The sequence below is a fragment of the Rhincodon typus genome, chromosome 40, assembly GCF_021869965.1.
Source record: "Rhincodon typus isolate 14 chromosome 40, sRhiTyp1.1, whole genome shotgun sequence".
Classification (NCBI taxonomy): domain Eukaryota; kingdom Metazoa; phylum Chordata; class Chondrichthyes; order Orectolobiformes; family Rhincodontidae; genus Rhincodon; species Rhincodon typus.
In genome coordinates, this window is record NC_063371.1 from 8,167,144 (window position 1) to 8,191,219 (window position 24,076).

A 24,076-nucleotide genomic window follows, 5' to 3' on the forward strand; every position below is an offset into this window, starting at 1 on the left:
CGTAATCCGTTGGACAAGTTCTTTCTGAACAACTAGAAAAAGAATATGATAGAGTGCAGAATTCACATCCCACACTGCGAAGGAACTTGCTTCATAACATGTGCGGAGTTGCCAGGGGCTACCATCTGCTGTGTGACATATGTTTAGTTATCAAGGACTCTTGCATTATCTGGAAACTGAAAAGTTTGTCGGTGCCTTGTATTGAAATAGGATAGTTTTCAAAGTATTCACTCCAAAGCTAGCTGAAGCCAAGGTGAAAATACCAAGGTAGAATTTGTTTGCAAGAAATGTTCTATGTCTTGGTTTCATTTTTGGATGAGGGCAGCATTGATAATTAGTTCAGATACCAGAAGGAAATTGGAGTAGTTTGAGGTCTTCATCGGCTTCCCAAACACTTTAGAGGAATGAAACTCGGAATTAGCTGTGTGTCAGCGATATATTTGTGGGAATGTGTGGAAACAAGTTGATGTGCTATTCTTAGACCTGAAGATCAGCAGCAAAAAGGTGAATATCGGGATGAAAAGTACTTTGAAAGCTGAGTTCACTGTTTTCAGTTGTCATGGTTGCTCCTTAGTTCTTTATAAGCCCAAATGATGATAATGAAGGGGTGAGAATTGTTGATTTCCCCTATGAGTGGAGGTATTTCCTCTGATCTGACAGAAAAATGATTGAGCTGTGTTACGTAATAACAAAAATAGTTTAAGTGGGTGGCATTAGCTGTGGGTAGTGACATTTGATTTAATTTTGCTGCAGATGAGATTCTGTCTTTTGAAGGTTTCTTTGTCTGAGTTCTTGGGTTACCTGGCAATGCCTCCGCTGGTGTTAACAAATGTCTGCTTCAAATTCTGGTCTTGGGTATTGGGATTCAACACTCTTTCGAAGAAGTCATACTACAGTTGAAAAGTTAAGTCTGTTTCTTTCTCTCAGAGATGCTGCCAGACATAGAGAATCGAGGAAACTCCATCAGTATGGACGAATTGTGCCGAAAGGCTTGTTCTGTGCTATATAACTCTGACTTGGATGACGAACTTGCTTGGATTGAATACTGACTGTATCCCCTATTACATAATGCAAGATGGGCAGGAAAAGATTCAAGGCTCAGGATGGACAGGGAATTGCTGTGCTTGCTTTCGGCCCTGTCGCAAGGTCAAACAACATATTTTGTGCTTCATCCGTACACTTGCCTAGGATTTTGCTTCTGCTTCCTTGCAGTTTGATCTCTGCATTTGATACCTGAACATGCGTGTTTACCAGTATAAATCTGAATGATAAGTTACAAGGTGATGGAAAAGTCTCAATCTGTCCATTGTTAAAATTAATGCGAATGTAATGGATGCTTCTGAAGGGCCCAAGCCTTTTTTAGCACTTGAAGCTGTCATATGTAACTGGAAAGCTTGCCTAGATTCCGATTGAGACTCCTTCTTTGTCTCCATTTGCCTGATGATGGCGTTTTACTTTGTGTACAAGTGTGCTGAAGTCATTCTTTTTGTGTCTTTGGCTTGGAGTCCTGACACAGTGCAGCTGAAAAATTAAATCTGTTGTTTGTATGTCCTGTGATGTTCCAGAAAGTGATTGCGTTCCGGTAGTGATTGTCATAAGGTCTCCAAGTCTGGAAGTGTTTCACAATTTGATGCTGTATTTCTGAAATTTAGGTCCTTGTGTTAATATGGCTAAGATGAAAGTTGTGTGTGGCAAAGCCCCTCAAATACACTTGAAAAATCTGATAGAGCAATCGTTGGTTCAAGGATACTTTCTAGGTACAATTGAAGATACTTGGAAGATCCTGAAGCACTGTTTCATGTTTACCTTTTTGTAAAAAAAAATACAGACTGGTCCTTGGCTGATAATTTCCCCGTTTGATGACTATCTCAATGGAACGTTTTGTGACACACAACTCCAATGTAGTGTTGAATTTATGACCTTCTGAGGCAAAATTCAATGACAGAGCCAAGATTGAAACAAAAGGTCTGTTGATTGGAGTTTATTTGGAGTTGATGACACCCTTTTCTATAAAAAGATCTTCAGTATGTGGAAGATCTGAAGTGCAAGTTGGTCTGTGTTTGTGACAGCTATGCACTACTCCCTGTGCCTTGAAAAGATAACCTGAGAATGACTCAAATTAGATTGTCAGTTAGGGTATTGCACATTATATGTATTGTTATATTGTAAACACAGTAATAATGGTATTCCAAACAAATATAGGTGGAACTATGTTTATGTCTCCTTCAATAAATCAAGATCACGGGTTCCAAACAAAATCATGCTGAAGATTTGCAGAACAAGGTTACGGACAAGTGTGTTTCAGAGCGTCATTTTTTTGATGTGACGTGTTTGTCGAAACTACATTTATTTGTGTTGTATGGTACTCGAATGGAGAAACAATTTTCATGCATTTTGTTTTGCTGAAGTTGAAATAACTGCTTTGATTCCAATGAGTTTTAAATTTTTTGTTCTTCACAGCTGATATTATTTCCACGGTAGAATTCAACCACTCTGGAGAACTACTCGCAACTGGGGACAAGGGGGGTAGAGTTGTCATATTCCAGCAGGAGCAAGAGGTGAGTGTTATCTCTGCCGTACATATGCAAGTGTTGTGGACTTGTGTGCATTTTGCTGGTGTCAGACGGGCTCTAGTGGAGTATTGGTAACAACCCAGTGATCCAGTATTGTTACCCTGCTTATTTTGGTATGTTGGGAACAATACACAGGAGGGAAAATTATGTTTAGATTAAGCATAGATTAAGTGTTAGACCAGGGTTTTATGTTCTGCATGTCACTTGCCATGCTCAATTCATCTAGGACCGATAACTTGTGGAAGCTTTTCTTGCTTGTGTACCTACCTTGTTTACCCTACATGCATGGATGTTAACCACGACCAACTCCTCCATGTGTCACTGCCTTCCACCTTGTCAGCACTCTGATGAAAGAGATCACTTCTGAAATCCAAATTCTGAATTTGTCTGGCTCCATTGAACTTGATAAATAGAGAGACCCTGATTAGATCACCACAAGTTCTTTGATCGAGAGGGAAGTGCCTTAAGTTGTTCAAGCCTTCCGAAAAGCACTGTTATTTTAATTCCCGGATTATCCTTATGAATGTTTTTGGACTAAATTAATTGCTGTTACATCTTGGCAATATCAAGAGCAGGTGTATGTTAAGTGTGGCCTGAGCAAGATTCTGTGCAAGTTAAATGTACGTTGTACCTTTTAGACTGGAAATAAACCACCATGGTCTGTTCCTGTTACTGTGATTTGAAGCTGGTTGCTTTTTTTTTTGCTCATCTATCAATTTGTAGTGGGCTAATGTTGTCTTTAAGTTTTTGTTTTGTTTATCTTGCCTCATTCCCTCCCACCTCATTAGGTGTTTCCAAATTATTACTTGCTTCCTTGTCTTGCATTGGGTCATTTTCAATGATAGCTATCTTGCTGAATGCCAACAATTGACTTCTCTGCTCTAGTTTGCCTGCCATCACTAGTTACAGTCAGGACTTCCTCCTTGTGCTTCTTGTATATTGCTAAGAAAGGTAAAACTGTATATCCTGTAGAACTGGTTTGTGCTTCCCAAGTTTGTTTTTGCTTGACCAGTTTACTGGCAGATGACAAAATTGTCCAACATTATTTCCCTCGGTATTTCATCCATATTGATTCACCTGGAAAAGTAAATTGTGAAGGCTAATTTCCAACATGTTCCATGCAATTTCACCCGATTGTTTCAACAAAATTGGAAGTTAATTTTGTCCTCATGAGTGGGTGTGAAACTGAAGTGATAATGAGAGTGCATCCACAGATGGAACTGCTGTACTTGTCTCATCTATGGATTTTTTTTTTCACCCAAATGTCATGCAGTTTGTATCACTGCGCAAGTGAAACATGTTTTGTACGTGCAAATGAGTGGTAATCTCATTAGCTACACTATTATTTAGTCTCCTCTCCCTTTAATTGGAAATAAAGTTGAGCTGTTGAATTGCTTCATTTGTCTGTGTTGTAAAAGGAATTTATGTTGCTGTTCCCATGTTTCTTGATGTGTTGATTGCAATGTATCTGGATCCAGATGGACCCTACATTAATCATGTTTGGCAAGGGGCAGTTAAATTCAAGTTGTGAATTAGGAGATGTCAGACAAATGAATGGAAATAGAATCATTCGTGTCCCCACTGACCACCGCGCTTTGCTTTTGGAAGTACAAAAAGCTACTTGTTGCAAATCTTGGTACGGCAGTGTATGAGTGATGATGTAAGCATGTAAATTCTTAGTTCACTAAGTGGAGCTTCAATTTGTTTATTGTTCAGCTCTTGTGTCAGACTATGCCAGGAGGCAGCAGGATAGTTCTAATGTTTCATGCTGCTTGGAAGTCTCTAATACCTCCAAAGTGGCATTGTGAACACAGGACATGTTTTCACACGTGTGAAGTGTGCATAGATTGGATTTAGAATCAGAGTTCTATTTCCTAATGTAGGACAGAAAAAAAAGTTCTGATCAGAGTCTCAGTAGGACTGCTGATAACTTTCACTTGATGTTGAAGCGCTTTTTTTTCAGCTAATGAAAACTCTTGGCTGTTCTGTGAACGCGTATCAAAAATGACACGTAGAATTTCACAGTAGCACTGCAGTACATGGTTTTTTTTTGCGAAGAAGTGTTGTTCAGGATAGCCTGTTGATCATTCAGCTGTACTGTGAGATCCAAAACCACCTGAATCACAGGTGCTGTGAATATCTGTTGGCAAATCGAGCGTAGAAGAGCTCCCAACAAAATCAAACCAATTTCTGTAACCAATTATTTTGTATGATTTTCCCATCCTAGTTGCTTCAAATCGTAGTTTGAATAATATTGTTGTCATTCTGTTATTTGTTTCAGAACAAAAGTCAGCCTCATTGCAGAGGTGAATATAATGTTTACAGTACGTTTCAGAGCCATGAGCCTGAGTTCGACTATTTGAAAAGTTTAGAAATTGAGGAAAAGATCAATAAAATAAGATGGTTACCCCAACAAAATGCTGCACAGTTCCTGCTCTCGACAAATGGTAAGTTCATTGTTTGCCGGTTTTTCATCCTTTTATTTTTGAATGATTGCACAAGCATTGCTGTTCTACAATTTTTGGTCAGTAAATGAACTCTGTCACCTTCCCTGCACTGCACTGAATCCTCTGCTACTATGCACTACCATCCCACCTCCACTGCTGCCAGGTCACCCCTGCAGATTGTGACTCCTTGGAATACGTTGGCAAAACCATCTGCAAAATGATGCAATTGTTCAACAGGCTTCTGAAATGTATAATGTAGCCAGTTTATTAAAATTGTTGCAGGTATCTCTTAAAGTCTGGCATAAGGTACAAACGTATTTAACAATGCATCAAAAAAAATACAGTTGTTGAACTTTGTTGAATTTAGAAATATCTGTCCACACAATTCCACATCATTAATCTGAACAGTTTGATGTTTATCAAAAAGACGTTTACTTTGTGAATTTCGTCTTTGATGTTTATCAAAAAGATGTTTACTTTGTGAATTTCATCAGTCATTGGAAATGTTATTTGTTTCTTAGTGCTAAGTTAGTCTACAATGTTGCACCTGAATTTTAACCTGGTTTGATATACACTTCACCACAGCTTGAGTAACTTCATTGATTTTAAAGAATCGTCAACTCTTTATCCCATAAAGTGTTCCAAAAAAATTAAAAACATCATATGAATTTAACCACCCGAGGGAAGAAGGGGCATAAACAATCTATTTCCTGGGAGAGAGAAAATAATTCCTCTATAGCCTGCTGCCTCATGACAGATGGGCAATTCAGTTTGCCTGTGTGAGTAATATCCTGCAGTAAGTGGGTTAATGGTAGAAAAAGCATTGTTTTTAAACAGATAGCTAACCCCAATTGTAACAAGGATGAGGCAGGACTTGAGGTTGCCAGAACTCTAATAAATGTAGAGGATGAAAGAACCGATTGAATCGTCAATAATGCCACACCACAAACTTCACTGAGAGAAAATTGTAAATTAATCTAACAGCAAAACAAGTCAACAGCAGAACTTGGTACAGCAAGTTATCCAATTAGAAGAAGAATCTTGGGTGATACTGTAGAACAGAGAGATCTAGGGGTTCCAGTACGTAATTCTTGGAACTTTGCATCACATGTAGATAGGGTGGTTAAGAAGGCATTTAGCATGCTTGCCTTCATTGCTCAGACCATTGAGTATAGGAATTGGGACGTTATGTTGAGGTTATACAGAACATTGGTGAGGCCTCTTCTCGTGTACGTTGTGCAGTTCTGGTTGTCCTGTTAAAGGAAGGAAATTAATAAGGTGAAGAAGGTTCAGAGGAGATTTACCAGAATGTCGTCGGGAATGGTGGGTTTGAGTTATCCAGGGAGTCTCGGTAGGTTGGGACTTGTGAGCACAGGAGTTTGAGGAGTAACCGTAGACAGGTTTACAAAATCATGAGATCATAAAATCATGATGGCAAGTGCCTTTTCCTGAGGATGGAGGAATTTCAAGTCTGGGGACATATTTTTAAGGTGAGAGGGCAAAGAATTACAAAAGACATGAGGGACAATTTTTTTTACATGGGTACGTGTGCGGAATGAACTTTGCGAGGAAGTGGTGGATGCAGGTAGTGTTACTGTGTTTAAAAGACATCTGGTAAGTATATGAATAAGAAATGTTTGGAGAGAAATGGGCCAAGCACGGGCAGGTGGGACTATTTGGACTGATTGTAGTATCCGTTAATGTCATTTGAGGAATCAGTCAGGCACTGTCCTGTTGCACTTCATGAAGTTGGCTCTGGACAAGTCTTTGTTGCAGCTCAGACACCTATTGAGTTGCTGAGGAAGGTGTAGTTGTAAGCTGTGAAGTAGTTCACTTCACGTTGTAAAAACAGCTTTCTTTTCAGAATCGGACTTTGTTCGTATTAACTTCAGCTTATAGGTGCCTAATGTTTGCGTGTTGCGAACAACAGTAAAGCTGTTTCATTAAAGCCAATTGAAACAAATGACGTCCAGTCATGTCACTGAGGCTTTGGTTTAAGGCAAGCAGATAATGAGGTGGTTTTATGTTTCTTCTCAGAATGCAGTGTGTTTTGTCGTTAACAGTGGAGCCATTTGCATCCTGTCAAGCCACATGGGTTTCGACGGTCTTATTCATTCCATAGTGGCTGAGATAGACATCTCTCCTGATGCTTTGTGTTGGCTAGACTGTAATGTTCATACAGTGCAAGGAACAATGAAATTGCTTTGGCTCTGCTAATTGCTGGAAGCAATCAACTTGCACATTCTGTGTTCTATTGCAGCCATTTTAAAATATCACAATAGTTCATTCTAAGAAAAGAATTTAAATAAGTTTATCAAATAATTTAGGATGTCCATCTTGCTGTATGGGCTTCATGCCACCAATGATTTAATTTGTGCACTTGCCCAAAAAATAAGCAGACTGATTTTCACAAATGGATAAATGTTAAAATATCCCACTTTGATTTTGAGTCAACCAAACATAAGTCACTTGGGCACTTTGTGATGGAATTCAACTTTGTTTTCTAGACAAAACAATAAAGTTGTGGAAAATTAGTGAAAGAGACAAACGGCCAGAGGGTTATAACTTGAAAGAAGAGGATGGTAGATACAGGGACCCTGCCACAGTCACTACACTTAAGGTGAGCACTGTACAAACTGTATTTTGAGTTTTAACAAATGTATTTTGCACACAACAAGAATCATATGCATGTTGTGCTTGTGATAAAGATGGGTGAGGTTCAAACTAAATAATGGCCTTTCTTTTGAGAGAAAGCAAACGTTCATACCGTTGATCTGGAAACCCATAAGTCAATCATGTGCAATTTGTTACTAATCAGTAAAACCAGTCGCTCCTGTCACAGGCAGTCAGAACACTAAAAACTTTAAATTTTAGCATGTCTTTACTCCAGCTTAAAAAAGAAATCCATTATGTTCTGCAGGTTTTTGATGTTCTGATAGCTCACAGTCAAAAAGCACTTCTCTGTTGTCTATATGTGGTGCTTTTGAGAATTGCCTCATGGTTTGTTTTTGGATTTGTAGTTGTCTGTATTTAGAGTTTCATTCTCACTTCGTTTTTTGTAGTTCACTTTACAGAAAGAGGCAGACCCTAGTTTCTGAACCAATTTTTCATTTGTGCAGTTCAAAACTGCCCTGTCCCCTATGTTTATCCACTGTCTTAGGTCAGTGATGCCTGTGACAAATGATTCCACACCTGAGTGGTTAATTGTGTACAGAAAGTGTGAGATTGTAAACAAATGACCTTTCACTCGTAGTTCACCAAAAGTAGGATTTCCTTCCCCCCTCTTTTTTTTTTTGTAGAAGGCCTTCATAATCTAAAACCAGATTTCTGATGTGGCCAGTATTTGTTTACTTTTATGTTGCTGATACTTATTTGAAAAGTTATCTGATGGAAGACCTTGGCTGTTTTTCCTCCTCGAATAAAAGTTGGAGAAGAATTGCTTTAGAGTAACATGTCTTGCTCATTTCTGTCTGTTTCCTTATTGGTCAGAGTTTAACATTTGTTTCTGCTCTTTTAGGTTCCCGTATTCAAACCAATGGATTTAATGGTTGAAGCAAGCCCGCGAAGGATATTTGCTAATGCACATACATACCACATAAACTCTATTTCAGTCAATAGTGACTATGAAACTTACTTATCAGCGGATGACCTTAGGATTAACCTGTGGCATTTAGAAATCACAGACAGAAGTTTTAGTATCCTTACTAATGTGCACTTGAATTGATTTTAAATCAAGGATATTTTTGGCAGCATGAATGCAGAGCTGACCTTGTGTAAGGTACAAAGTATTGTTCTGCACCTTATTTCCAAAAATGGTTTGTATATGCAAATTGAATTGAACTGTGCAGACCATAACTGTCTTGCACTCAGTTCTAAGCTTGGTTTGAGATAGTTGATGATATGGCACTTCTACTTGGTCTGTCGGTCAGGTGGGGTGATAAGGTGGAGGGGTGGAATTCGAGAGGGGAGAATTTTCTGACTGTCCAGCCATCCCTCTGTAGGATTGTTGGTTGAGCATATTCGCTGCTGATTGAGTTTGCTACAAGTGTGCAAATAGTTATGAATGATTGTGTATGGTTGGAGAAGCACAATTGTTTTGAAACCTCGGGAATTTGATTGCAGTAGGAATTAATATTTTGAGGACAAATGAAAGAATTGTCATATGGGCAGAAAATTATAATGTTACATTTTGCTCACCCAAAAAACATTGCTCACCATCTACTTGGCTGACTTTGCCACATAACTGCAATCTACAGTTTGGTTTTTTTGAAAAATTAGTCATTATTCTGGACCTGAAACGAAGTTTTCCATTTTCTCTGCACTGGCAAAACAGTTCAGTCAAGTCAGGCAACTCATATGAGTCATAGACTGAGTACTATTGCTTTTTAGTGTAGCATATTACATAGCAGCAGCCTGCCTGATCAAGCCACAACAGGCAGAACAATGGCACATGCTGTGTGACAATGCATTTCGTTTGATAATAGAGTCAATTGTAGTCATTGCGGAGTGATCTATTTGTGGGTGTTGACTTGAAGGTTGAGCTCTGAAGGATGAATAACAATACAAGTCGACATGTCTTGGGATGGACAGCCACTGAATGAGTCAGGCTTTTGTGAATACAGGGCAATGTCAGTTTCAGAAATGTAGTTGGAAGGAAGTTTACTACTTGTGCCTCGATAAGACTTGATTATCGCGGTAGCAGGCCATGAAATTAAGCTGCACCCAGTTGACGAAGGCTATCCTTTTGTTCTGCTTGGTGTTTTACATTGAGAAGAGAGGTCAGCCTTCACAGACAAACATTTGAAACTCAAATGTGTTTAGTTGGAAATGTAAATGCCTGTCACTTCAGATGTGAATTCTTAATGGATGTTAGTGACAGCTGGAAAGGAGCAAGTCTGCAGCAACGAATGCAAAGGGATTGAAGGACATGCAAAGGTGGCTAGGATATGGTTGATGGCCTTTGGCTGAAAAATGCTTATGAATTGCCATTATGACCCATCACAGTAACAAATGTTTAACGTGAGGGCATTTTGAGCATGTTTTAATTTGCATTGAAACAGGGAATTCTTGTTTTCTGAGCTGTAATTTAAAATGCTTTAGTTGTGAGGACCTTTTCCAACCCTTCCACCAGGATCATAAGAAATAAGAGCAGGAGTAAGAGTTTGACTGCCCTTTCCCTGTAATCCTTGATTCCCCAGCCCCCACAATCTGCCCCTACACCTCGATGTTGCAAGGAGCTCCCAACACTTTGAGAGAAGAATTTCCTCCTGATGTCAGTCTGAAGCTGTTTTGACTGTTTGGGAATGCCAGTATTGTCCTTGATGACCTGTATCTCAGATATTGTAGATATCAAGCCTGCCAACATGGAGGAGCTGACTGAGGTGATTACAGCAGCGGAGTTCCACCCTAATCAGTGCAACACATTTGTATACAGCAGTAGCAAAGGAACCATTCGACTGTGTGACATGCGAGCAGCTGCCTTGTGTGACAAGCATGCCAAATGTAAGTGTCCCACTCAGAACTTTATGCTTCAGTGAATTTTGTAAATACTCCATTAGCACCAATCAAAGTGAAATACTTAAATTGGAAGCCAGCAACGTCAAGCCATAATTTTTTGGTAACTAGTATTATTTAAGCAGTCAGCTTGCAAAGAACAATTGGAATCAAACTACTTGTTCATTGGCCCGACAGGCAACAAATTTGTTTTTTGCTGACAAGGGCATGGTTATTTTGTACTATTATATGACATCACTTGAGGCCTCCTTGATGGCTGTGTATAGCATATTCTGCTTGAACTTTGCTGTCCTGAGGGTCCCAAGTTTGATTTCTCCACTGCACTGTGATACAACATAGCTGGAGCTTGATGTCGTATGTTTTGTCACCTTCAGTCTTGCAATCATACCAAGCTTCACTTACTTTGTATTCCCAAACCAATTAATTTATACTTTTCTGTCATGGAAACATGGGAGTAGGCTATTCAGCCCTTGAAAGATCCTCCTGTTCAATATGATCATGGCTGATCACCCAGCTCAGACCTGTTCCTGTTTCCTTCTCATACCCTTTGATCCCTTTAACCCTAAGATGTCCCAAGTGTCAAATCGTCTTTGTCTTTGGTCTGTCCTACCTTAGCTCTATGTCCCTAGTAGAAGCTACCGACAACGGTGATGTTTTCTCTGCTCTGTGATCAATGGGGATTCATTCCACTAAAATGCCTGTAAACACTGCCATCTTGCCAACTCCCTTTCTTTTGAACAACTCCTTAAAAGTTCTTCTGTCCATTGTGTACTTGCTCCATCCCATCCTCATTCTGGATGAATTTGCTGGTTTACAGTTTTACTCCCCAAAGAAGTCCAAAATTGCTATGTACGAGTGGAGATCTGAGAGAAATCTGACTTGAAGGAAGTGCTATGCGATCTTGGGATGACTATAGGACCTTTTTTCACCTTTTTGTCTCTGTGCAGGCTCTCTTCAAGCTACTGAGTTAATGTGACATTCTCACCTTTACCATTTAGCTCTGATTTTTTTTTTGCAGGTGTATTTTAAATTCTCTTTTAAAAGCTATGATCAAATGTTTCAAGATCAAATTTGGTGCATTTCAGATTCTAACCGCTTGCTGCGTTAAAACAATTTTTTTTGCAGTTTTCCTTTTCTGTAGTTGTCTGAAATTGGTGCCCTTTGGTTCTCCATTCTTTGACCATATGACCAGTTCCACCTTGATTATTCCATACTGAACTCTCATGCTTTTGACATTTACTTGTCAAATGAAATTTTATTGTTAATTTGCGTGTTTTCAACATGATAACGTAAAAATACAATGACCGTTTCACAAATGAGAGAATGTAATTTTATTCACAGGAGTACGACGGCACACCATGTAATTATGAATGTCTGCAAATTATCTGAGATCATTCTGCGCTTTTAGCCATCAATATTGTGACCAGGGTAGATGACTTTATTTAAAAAAATGAAAAGAACCGTGAATGCTGGAAATGACAAACAAAAACAGAAATTGCTAGAAAAATTCAGCAGATCTGGCAGCATCTGTGGAGAAAAATGACAATAAATGTTTCGGTCCAGTGACCCTTATTCAGAACTGGCTTCTTGCACTGTAATTGCTTGCAAAAATAGTGTGCCTTTCAGTGCTGAAGGTAGGAGTAAGACTTGAACATAATTCTGCTGAAAAAGTAATGCTGCACATATTGTAGAAATCAGGCAAAATTCTGTTCAGTATGGACAAACGGAACAAGAATGGATGGGTTAACTCGATGTGTTTTATATCTGAACTTTTGCTTTTGATCTACAGTGTTTGAAGAACCTGAAGATCCCAGTAACAGGTCCTTTTTCTCAGAAATAATTTCTTCAATATCAGATGTCAAATTCAGTCACAGTGGTCGCTACATGATGACACGAGATTACCTATCAGTTAAAATCTGGGATTTAAATATGGAAAGCAGACCTGTGGAGACATACCAGGTACACTGGGTCCTATTGCTTCATTTCATGTGTATTTCCTGAGAGATTGTGATGTTATTTAGCAGTGCATGCTGTTAGCAGCTGTGGTTCAGTTCGTTGCCTCTTAACCAAGTTTATAACTCCAGTCCAACTCCAGGGCTTGAGGACAAAAATGGAAGTTAACACTCAAGTGAAGGACTGATAGAGTGCTGCACTGTTGGGGTTGTCATCTTTCTCATTGCATGTTAAACTGGCAAGCTACCTGTCCAAGTTAGATCGAAGAAGTCCCATAGCACAATGGCGAATAAATTCTTAGTGTCTCGCTCACTGTGCATCCCTCATCAACGTCACAAAAGAACTGATCATCTGATTACTATAACATTGTTACTTGTGTGAGTCTACTAAATACATGGCTGCTGTGTTTCTTATATTACAACAGTGACAACCATTCAAAAAGTAGTTATTTGTTTGTCACATGCTTTTGAGGTTTCCCCAGTGGTCATGAAGTGGAAATAAATGAAGACATGCTTTTATTTTGTTATCACCAAGGTGAGGATGCAACAGAAATTAAACACATCACGTACCCTGTGACAGTGTCTAACACTTGCAGGTCAGATGCACCAAAAGTTAAAAATGATTTGAGTGTATTAACAGTGCATCAGAGCACAAGTACGTGCAAAAATCATGTGATTGTTTTCCATGTATACCAACCCACCAGCTGAAACTCCTAACTGATGACACTTTCAGGCCACTTGGTTCTGCAAGCCTGATTGCAGAAGAAATAGTTCAAAGTGATTGCAGAACCTGAAAGTGAGTTGTTTAACTTCCTTTGCAAATATGTGTGCCTTCATTTCAGCATCCTCTTCATGCGAAGTGTGGGCTGACTTGTATTCACCTATCCTGCACAGAGGCACTTTTGGATGAATGGTGTTGAGCCAATTGCATTTGATTGTGCAAGTAGAATATGGCAGCTCAGCAGTTTTGTTTTTAAACTTGATGTTCAACATGTGAGTTTTGATGATTGTACTTCCTTCTGGGTGTTTTTTTAAATAATTTCGAATCTACCAGTTCGGAGATATTGTTATGCAACTCTACAGCAAGTGAGACTTGAACTAAGCCTCCTGACTCACAAGTAGGGACTCTAGCAATGCACCACCAGATCTTCCATGTTTGGATGATTGCTCAAAGCCTGAATTAGAAACGTTTGCACAGTACATTGCCTTATCAAGTTTCTTTGTATCTAAATACAGAGTATTTAACTGGAGTGCACCCCATGTTTTCCAAGGAATAGAATCCCAGAAAAATTGCAAGACCTTAATTGCACGAACTGACCACAAAGCATAGAAACAGAATTTACCCCACAAACTTGTTCAGCCATTAATTGAACTAGGCTAATTTGCATTGGTTCATCTGTGCAAGGTGCTGTTGTACTCCCCTTTTGGGTAATGAAAATCCCATTATCTTAAATTTACAATTCATACAGCATCAACTGCTATGTGTAAAAGAGAATTCCAAACTTGGATCACTGTTTCTGTGTGAGTTTCCGAATAACCTTCCCGAAGGGTCGGGTTCTAATTTTACGCAAGACGATCCAACTTTGCCCCTGTTGTTCCAGATAGTTTGAAGTCTTTACTTGCCAAGTTCTTGTAGTGATACAGCTGGTTTATGCAATCCAAAGTTAAACTGAGTCTCATAAATGCATACTGCACTCCCTTGTCCTGTATCATTGCTCATGCCTGTCTACTTTTTCTGAGTGGTGTAACCAAGGCCTCATAGAACTTGGCAACCTTAACTGAAGATGGTAGCTTCTGAACTGACTAATTCTTCTGCCCAGATGAGGATGTTACCAACTCAACCAGGTTTACTTCCAAATGCAACTTGACTTGTCCAATACGTTGAAACAATGTATAACCAAAGAATTACAAGGGTGGTGTTGGACAGATAAAACTGACAGTAACTGAGTTGAGTGTGAAGATCCCGCCTGGGTTCTGTTGTCAAGGTGTCAGATTCTTGTAAAGCTGTAGAAATATAATGTAGTACCAGCCTTGAACTCGAGTTTCAGGATGATTTTTTAATCAACGTTGGGTCCACCACTTCAGCTTTGTACATGCCTGGGATATTACTGTATCTGTTGCATCACATTGATTTTTCTTCCCTGTTTGCCTGAAACTATTTGCGTTTTTTTTCTTCATACTTACATTTGAGCAATAGGAAGTGTAGTGCAGGATTGAAATGGTGATACTGAAACAATTTGGTTTTGATGTTTTATTCATGGGTTGACAGCATCACTGGGAAGGCCAGCATCTGTTGCATACTTGTAATTCTGCTGCTGGCTTGAAGTGCTGGAGTCTCTGTGATGGTATTCCCACAAAGCACTTGTTCAGTGGTGGTCAAAGAGGCAGGAATTTTCATCAGAGACAAGTGCTGAATTGGAGAGGGCCATTGATAATTATGGGCAATATCCAAATTTAACAAATTGATGTGGATGTTGCAGTGTATTCTGATAAGTGGACAGCAGTTCTCAGCTGTAATCTGATGAACAAAAGAAACTGAATGATGTTGACTGACGAGCAACCGTGTGTCACAAAAGCGGAAATAGAGGAGAAAAGCTTGCAAAAAGAATTGTAATGATGTTGATGCTAATGGGTTCAACTTTGGTGCCAATCTCCTGGAAAGATAATTCATTTCGAAATTTGACACTTGGCTTTGTCACTTGCACCAAATCTGCATCTTGTTTAAGGGATTAGACAGTGCTGTAGTTGTTCAGAGAAATAGCTTTGTCTTGGTTGTACCCTCAGTTTGCTATTCACTCAGTACAACCTGTCTGTGTCAGTACTAATTCACTGTTCATTCTTGCAGGTGCACGAATACCTCCGAAGCAAACTCTGCTCGCTATATGAAAACGACTGTATTTTTGACAAGTTCGAATGTTGTTGGAATGGTTGTGATAGGTACAGCTGATTCTTCTACAATGACATCTTCAACTGTTAATTTTCCTCTGGTTCAGTCCCTAATGCTGCTAACACTGTGTGGCCTCTGTACGGTATCATGGGACAGATGATTTCTTTATGCATGTGTTGCAGGTACAGTTTGAACCAGTGCTCAGCACCAGTTTGCACAATACATATCTAGGTTTTGTGTGTTTTGCCGTGTAAGAACAGCTGGTCACTGTATACCTCTCCGTTTAATTTGGCTCTGGTATGACAATTCTGTCACTGGAGAGTTGAAACCAACTTTGTGCTCCTTTATAGACTTGGTCAGCTAACCCTCGAGCCTCACAGGTCTTTTGTTCTATGGAGCATTATTGATAATCTGGCCTTGTTGAGGACAGCTTTACGGCCTTAAATCTCTGTAGTGGGCTTTGGAGAAGTCTGCAAAGTAGTCCCCATTGGATTGTGCGATCTTTTCTATCTGTGGTTGTTGCTGATTCCAGCAGTGTAATTGTGCCAGTCGCCTCCAGAGGAATATTGCTACATTATTGATAGTGTTTGTGGAGGTTAACAGATCAATTCTGCATATTGGCTGGTGGGCGCGTACAGGCTTTGTATCTGCTACAAGGGAGCCAGACTGTTTTCTTCTGAACCTGTTGATGCTGGGCTCAAGCCCCACTGATTTCGATCCTTGGTCTCGGGTGGGAAATAGTAGGAGTGACTACCCAGATTTTTGTGTGGGGTGGTTTGTTCCAAATTTGGCATCGGTGGAGGTAGGTTTGACTTGATATCTAATTACTGCAAGAATGGGGCAGGCAGGCATATTGTCATCTCGAGTTGGTGATTGCTCATAAAGTTCTAGTTTTGCTGTGCAGCACTACAGTCAAGTCCTGCTGGTGGGCCTCATTTGGGAGGATGACTTGAATGTAACACAGTTTGGTAGCAGAATTTAACTTAATCGTTTCAGTCCAGGAATTCTCGTCGTGATTGTTTGCCTGTACCCTAAGTCGAGGGCACATGCACTGCTTTCACTTTATTAGAAGCCAATGTTCAAAAGCATCTCGATCCTGTTTTTGTTGAAATATTGCTTATGTTTGAAAACAATACTCTGTTAACAAGGTTTCTCTTAAGTGATGTCATCATTTAGGAAGTGATCTGAAAAACATGGTGGAAGCTGTGCTCTGGCCTTGATGTGGTAACAACCTTAGGGTTTTTAATCAACCTGTTCAGAGATGTTAGTCCTTACCTTGGGAGCAGGTGGGACTTAACCCTGGGCCTCCTGGCTCATAGGTAGGGACATTACCAAGACACTACAAGACCCTGGTAACTTGAGTGTAGAATGGGCAACAGTTGATGTTGTCTAAATTGGCTAACTGGCTTGTTTGTTGGGGGGACTGGTGCAGTCACTGCCTGGCCAATGACAAAACCCAATGTTAACTTGGAGAAATTGCTGAAATTTGCAAGGATGAAAATGCGTGGCAGAGCAGTTTACGATGTTGTACCAAGGTGCCAAGCAAACATTTCAGATTGCAGAAGCATTCCATGTTTTGAATTTTTAAAATGCCTGTTCTCATGCTTATAGCTGTTCTTTTTCTTAACCCTTCCAGTGTTGTCATGACTGGGTCGTACAACAATTTCTTCAGAATGTTCGACAGAAACACAAAACGGGACATTACGCTAGAGGCCTCCAGAGAGAACAGCAAACCACGGGCCATCCTGAAGCCACGCAGGGTGTGCTCAGGAGGCAAGAGGAAGAAGGACGAGATTAGTGTTGACAGTCTGGACTTCAACAAGAAGATCCTGCACACAGCCTGGCATCCTAAGGAGAACATCATTGCTGTAGCCACAACCAACAATCTGTATATATTCCAGGACAAAGTGAATTAAAACCAGTGCAGTGAAGCAAGAATCCGATTCCTGCTTAGTTAAGATAGCGTAGCCTTTATATCTTGTAAGAGAGAGGCCCAAACTGGCCCCCTCCCCCCTCCTCTCTTGAATCAGTGCCATTTGTAACGCACACCAGTCACGTTATCCACGTTTCTTTTGCTCCTGACCCCCACCCCACCCAAAATTCAGGCCATGTTTGCTAGTCATTTGGCATGGAGGGAGGTTGTCTCTTCGTTACAAATTATGGGCCACTACATAAGCATTTTACTGCATCAGACCTTCATTTAATCCACTCCTTTGCCTTCCATTGTGGTGAGGTCTTGAAGAAGAAGTCCTTCAGTCATGATATGGCAATGTTTTACTGTGTACCCTGATTATTGTAATGTTCTCTTTCCCCCCTGCCCCCGCTCCTCTTTTTATCGACAGACAGCTTGTTGTTAACGCTTGTGACATTCCTCCTCTGACCTCACAGATTCCTCCTGGCCCTGTTGGAGTGTAAAGGACATGAGCAGGTCACAATTGGGTCATTGAGTCAGGTGGTTATTGTTGCATACGGATGTTTTAACAACCAACTGTAATTTTGCTGCCCTTGCCATTTCTGGCACAAGAGAAACCTACTGAATAAAAATGATAAAAAAAAAAAATAGCTCCTTTATTTGGTGCTTTTTCTTAATTGAAATGACGTGTAAACTGTTAAACCCATGTACTATTATTTTAAATGAATGCATTAAAGAATGTGTCTAACACCGGTAAGTTTTACTGATGTTTGTGCTGGAATCTGAACCTTAAGTATTTTTTACTCGGTGTTAATAAACTTGTGCATTTTCAATGGGCCTGCAGTGGACTCAATGAAGTCCATCTTTGTTTTATTCTTCTTATTCTCCCATTGGTTTCCTATAGTTGTCATGTACACCACTTAAAGTGGGTTGATTTGCATCTCTGAATCATGATCTATAACTTAAATTATGGAACTTAATTACCCTCTCTCCTTGAGAAAATGCTCCTGGCCAAGAAAGGTGATGAGAATGAATTGGGATCAACAAGTAGTGAGAAGGTCGGTGAGAAGTTGTGTTGCATTGATTTTTTTCTGAGTCAGAAGTCCAGTGCATCTTGTGGATCAAGTTGTTATGGATCATGTTGATATTTGCAGTTTCCTTCGGAGCTGAGGTGAAACTGCTGTCATACAGTGATCAACTCCAAATTCTTGTAACGTATAGATTGCATGTGTTCATACACTTACCATGAGGTTAACAAGGAAGGAAAGTAATACCACAGTCATCTGTAGAAAGCAGCATCAACTGTGTTCCTCGTGTTGTCGTTCTTGAACCATTTCCATGATCGTATTTGATATTCGTCTGAATGAGATTTTATTAAAAGAGCCAGACAGTTAAATAATCCTGTTCTTGAAATTTCAAAATAGGAATAAGTCCAAACGATGCACTGCAACAGAAAGAATATAGCTGTTTCTTTGCAGACCCAAAATCTTTTCATTCCATAAAGTAGTGTTTTTCAACCGTTGCTGAAACTTGATTTTGACATGCTTGATTACTGTGTTGCTGTTGCATCATAGTCAACTTTAGTGCATTTCATGAACTTAGAAAACACTTCTCTAATGGGTGATGCAGAATGACACTACTTTGGCATTTTCCCATCTCAGGGCCTCACCTCACACAGGCTGTGTGACCACTGACGCCATTAATTTCATCCTAGCTTTTCTGCAGTAGCTGATTTGAATAGAGAAACATATAAGGAGCCCTGGTCAGATTTCCACACTCCATTTGGTCAACAAAGGCAAATGGCATCTGCAGTGCCACCCTGGTTCAGGCTGTTTGACTTGATACAGACAGAACACAGAGTACTGCACCTCTGCAGTACTGTGTTAGATGTGAACTCGTTGTTGGGAAGCATTCGTCATGTTGAATGACCGGTTGGTCACTGGTGTTCTTAAAAGACTGTCCTGCTTATGTGCTAAGAATTTATCAGTGGTGCAGGAATGTTGCTGCCTGTCAAAGAGAATACAGCAAACTCCTGGATGGATTTTTAAAAATTCCCTCATGGTCAGCATCCAGAGCCGGTTGGAATTTTGAACATGTGGATGCCTAATGGAGTTACCTTTTGTGGTTAATGAGGATAACACGTAGGCCTCAAGAGGAGGAGTGAAAGCCCTTTTTCACAAGAATGACAAACCTCACCAAATGTCTTGATCAGATGTGCACTTGGTTGCTTGAGCCTGCTTCACAATTCAGTAAGATGGTGCTTGATCTGGTTACTGAGTGTGCCTGCTGACCACGATATCCTTTGTATTTTCTTCAACCCTTTTTGACCCTGTCTGCTTAAATGGGCCACCCCTTAATTTTAAACATTGACTCCTCATTTGTGATTCTTCCACTAGAGGAAAGAAACTTTCCACCTGCACCCTGGTAAGAAGAGTTTAATCATCTGAGATATGGTGTTAAACATTTAGTTAATTAAGATGAACTTGTCTCTCTGAGGCAAATTGTGAAGCAAATTTTTTTTTGATCTGTTTCACCCAGAACCTGAGCTTTTTGATGTAACTTCAAAAGTAAAATTTCAGTCTAATTTGTGTGTACAATGAGATGGTGTGCTTTTAAAATGAAATTGTACAGTCACATATTACATTGGGTTATGCAGAAGATGTTCGAATCCAGTTTTGCACAGAGCTCTCTTCTTGAACTGATGAAGTCTAAGACAAACCTAATGTTTCAGGTTGAGAAAAGTTGCTGTTCTCATGGTATTGCCATTTCTACATGCCTTTTGAGAAGTCCAACTTGGCAAGATGAGCCAGGACGAAGCAGACTTGTGCAATAGGGCGTTGGAGGGTTTGTGTTAACCTGAACTAAAAGCTAAATTCAACATTAGTATATTTTGATTTATTTTCTTCCATGCCTAGTTTTCTGTGGATGCTGGTTCAAATTGTAATTCTTCACATCCAAGTTGCCACACTATCAGCATGTGCAGTGCAAACTATTCCAATAGTTACCAAAACAGTGGACTGAATAACACATTCTGGGAGTTTGTTCCTCTGCTCCTATTACTCTGAAATCAGCTGCTTCGACAGCTGGACTTGCCAACTGCTGCCTTGACAGTTCACTGTACAAAAGGAACTTGATCTTTGTTTTGTCTGCTGGATGACATGCTTTCACCATGGAATTTAAATGAAATTTGTGTCCTCTAGGTGTGGCTGAATACCTAGGAAGTATTTGGTACAGCACATGGTGATGGTTCAGCTTTAGTCATACCATATGGAAAATAGTAAAAGTTTGGCACATAGTGTGTGCCTCTAAAATCAGGGAGAATGTTTGCTTGTGTGATGCAAGTTTAATCCTTTGCGATCAGTGTTGGGCCGAATGGCCTGTTTCCACACTGTAGGGGTTCTATGATTCTTGAACCCCATTCTATCTGCCTTGTTGTGCCTGTTGCCAGTAGCCTTCAGGAAATATTTTCAAGTTTGTTTAAAATTAAATCACAAACCCTGTTGATGGGTTGAAAACTAGCCACTGGACAAATACAGTCTTAACATTGAGGTAGGCATGCAACTGATACAAAAAAGGAGTTATTTACTGTCTATCTTTAGAAGATGAATGTCTGATTTTGCTTGTAATTTGATTGATAACTTCCAGTTTTTGTTTTGTCTGCAATTGTTTCTTGAAGGAACTTAGTTGAGGTATAGTTTCAGTGCTGCTACTCGTACATTTCCTCTTCCCCAGAGGTCAGTCTTCATGATCCTGTACGGTGAGTATTGATGGGCATTAAATGGATATCAATCACTCCATGTTTGTAAATGCTTTACTGTAGCGGTCACTAAATAGAGATCAAGAATGACAAAGAGCCATTTGTGCGTCTGTAAGATCAGTTAACATAAGCTGGGGCTCAAGATTGATATTTTCTTGGAGGTCTGACATATTTAGACTCTGCTTCTTTGATATTGACTGTTGAGCAATGAGTAAACGCTGTGGCCTGAACCTGAATGAGTCAATGGCCAGGAATAAGATCAGCTTTGAAAGTTTCAGTCGAATGGCTAGCTAGCCCTTGTGTATGATTTGGTAGTGGGAGTTATTTATCTTACTGTTGGCTGTTGGGTGTCTAGATTACTTTTGCATTTTCCTTTTCTCTGCTGAAGGTTTACATTTGTAGGGTTAAACACAATGAAGTCATAGAGTGACACAGCATGGAAGTAGACCCTTTGGCCCAATTCATCCATGGCAACCAGATACCCTAAACTAATATAGCCCCACTTGCCACGATTTGGCCCATATCCCTGTAATCCCTCGCTATTCATGTACCCATCTACATGCCTTTTAAATGTTGCAATTATATCAGCCTCCTCCACTTGCTCTAACAGCTCATTCCATACATGCAACACCCTTTGTATAAAAAAAAAATTGCCGCTTAAATCCCTTTTAAATCTTTCCCCTTTCACCTTAAACCTATGCCCTCTAGTTTAGGACTCCCCATTGCTGGGAAAAAGACCTTGGCTAATCACCATAAAGATGCCTCTCATGATATTATAAACCCGTAAGGTCATCCTCCAGCCTCTTGTTATAACTCAAACTTTCCAGTCCTGGCACTGTTTTTTGTATATCTTTCTTGAACCCTCTCAAGTTGAACAATATACTTCGTGGAGAAGGGTGACCAGAATTGTATACAGTATTACAAAAGTGGCCTCACCAATGTCCTGTACAGCCATAACATGACCTCCCAAGTCCTATACTTGATGCACTGAACAATGAAGGCAAGTGTGCCAAATACCTTCACCACTCTGTCAACCTGCGACTCCACTTAGAAGAAATTATGCACCTGCACCCGACATTAACTGTGCAGGTCCTGTCCTGGTTTGCCTGACCAAAATGGAACCCCTCATGTATCTAAATTAAACTCCATCTACCATTCCTTGGCCCATTGGCCCTGCTGGTCAAGTCCCATTGGGGATAATTGAAATAACTGTCTTCACTGTCCACTACATCACCTGTTTTGGTGTCTTATGCAAATTTACTAGCCATACCTGCTAGTTCACATGCAAATCATTAATGTAAACAACAAAAAAAACAGTGATCCTTGGGGCACACCACTGGTCACAGACCTCCAGCACCACCCTCTGTCTCCTACCTTCAAGCCAATTTTATGTCCAATTAACTAGCAAGTTCCAGCTGATTGTTAGTCGTGTACAAAATGAGGAGCAGAAGTAAACCATTTCGTCCCTCAAGGCTCTTGTCATGCTTGAAGATAATGACAGATTGAGTTTGTATTTTGAATTTCATATTCCTACCTATCCCAATAACCTATGATTCCCTTGCAGAAGCTGACCTCAGCCTTAAAAAGATTTAATGACCCCCTGACCCACCCACCGTCACCATCATCATTATCACCTGACGCACTGCCTTCCAAAATTGCACAAGCCTCTGGGAGTAAAAGGTCTTTGCATCTCTGACCTAAAAGGAGATCCATTTATTTTCAGAAAACTGTCCCTTGATTTTTGGATGCACAAGAAGAAGTATTTTTCCAAATCCTTGTCAAGACCATTGAGGATGGTAAATACATCAATTAAGTGACTCCTCAGTCATCTTAACTCAAGTGGAATCAAGTGCACCGTGTACAACCTCTATTTTAAGACAAGTCACTATTCCAGTTGACAGTATAGTCAGCTCTAGACTACCTCCAATATTGTTTCCTGTAAGAAGTAAGGTTCATGGAAAATCGCAAGTCAGTTACGCATTTACACAGGTGTGAACTGAAGGTAGATTGTGAGCAGTAAATATGATAATCCGGCATTACAGCCCTGGCTGAACATTATTTGTTGAAACAAGATCGCTAAACAGATTAGGTAGTCCTCAATCTGATTCTTGTTTTTGTGACCTTGCAGTGCATGAATTAGCTGCCACAGGAGAGTGACTGCACTTCAGACAAGTTTATTTCCTGGCATACTATGCATATTGGGGCATCTTGAAGTTGTGTAAGATAATTGATGAAGGTAAACGATGCTTAAATGGTTGCCTATGAAAAATGAAAAAAGAAAAATCTTGCTGAGATTACCAACTGTTCGTAAATTGCCAAGTTATACAAGGTGTGGCTTGATAGAACTGAAATTGGCAGTTGGTTTGAGGTTTTATTTGAGATAATTTTTGATCAAGTTTATTGCTGGTATAAGGAAGCTTTTTTTGCAAGTCATTGTTAAAGCAGACTCTGTCATGTCTGGAATTTCACTTCAAATAAAGCTTGAACAATTTTAAAATTCAGGCCAGGAGCTACAGTGTTCGGCGCACTTGGGCAGATTAGGGCAATGACGGGGGGAATACGGAACATTTGACAGCAATGTTCTTGGGCTTGAAACACTGCAGTGACCCAGAAAAAAACAGCATGGTATCTAAAGAATGTAGTCAGTGAGCTGCTATCAGACAAGCTGTGCATGTGGACCCAATCTCCTGCTCTGAGCTGTTTTAACAGGGACAGGTAGATTTGCTAAGTATTTCTCCGACTCATCATTATTTTTGTTTTTGATGTTCTGCATTTTTTGTTTTAGAAGTAAACTACTTTTCTTGTCCAGTTTCTTGGTTGATGAGATGCTGCTTCCTATTGTGAACCAGATTTGATTCTTGGTTTGTGTTGAAATGCTGACCTAACGTAAGGTTTAAAAATAATGGCCTGTGAGAGAGTGATTATTCAGGTGAGAACGCAGATATGCCAGGGAAAATTCTGCCGCCAATCATGATACAATAGCTAACTGAATGCTTTTGGTGAGCATGACACAAATACATGGGCTGGTTCATTT

At 39.9% G+C, this 24,076-nt stretch overlaps 1 protein-coding gene across 4 annotated transcripts in view; it reads left to right on the forward strand.

The window, feature by feature from the left end:
- LOC109914283 (serine/threonine-protein phosphatase 2A 55 kDa regulatory subunit B alpha isoform) overlaps positions 1–18,122 on the forward strand; it is a 70,791-nt gene extending 52,669 nt beyond the window's left edge. For 3 of the 4 annotated variants that reach the window (XM_048618448.1, XM_020513874.2, XM_048618446.1), the window contains 8 exons: positions 2,461–2,558; positions 4,855–5,020; positions 7,528–7,640; positions 8,538–8,715; positions 10,358–10,522; positions 12,324–12,493; positions 15,332–15,423; positions 17,010–18,122. In XM_048618448.1, coding sequence (XP_048474405.1) covers positions 8,556–8,715; positions 10,358–10,522; positions 12,324–12,493; positions 15,332–15,423; positions 17,010–17,289 — 867 coding nt within the window. In that variant the 5' untranslated portion in view covers positions 2,461–2,558; positions 4,855–5,020; positions 7,528–7,640; positions 8,538–8,555 and the 3' untranslated portion in view covers positions 17,290–18,122. The remainder of the gene's footprint in view (positions 1–2,460; positions 2,559–4,854; positions 5,021–7,527; positions 7,641–8,537; positions 8,716–10,357; positions 10,523–12,323; positions 12,494–15,331; positions 15,424–17,009) is intronic. The other variant, XM_048618447.1, reaches the window with a different exon arrangement.
- The last annotated feature ends 5,954 nt before the right edge of the window (positions 18,123–24,076 follow it).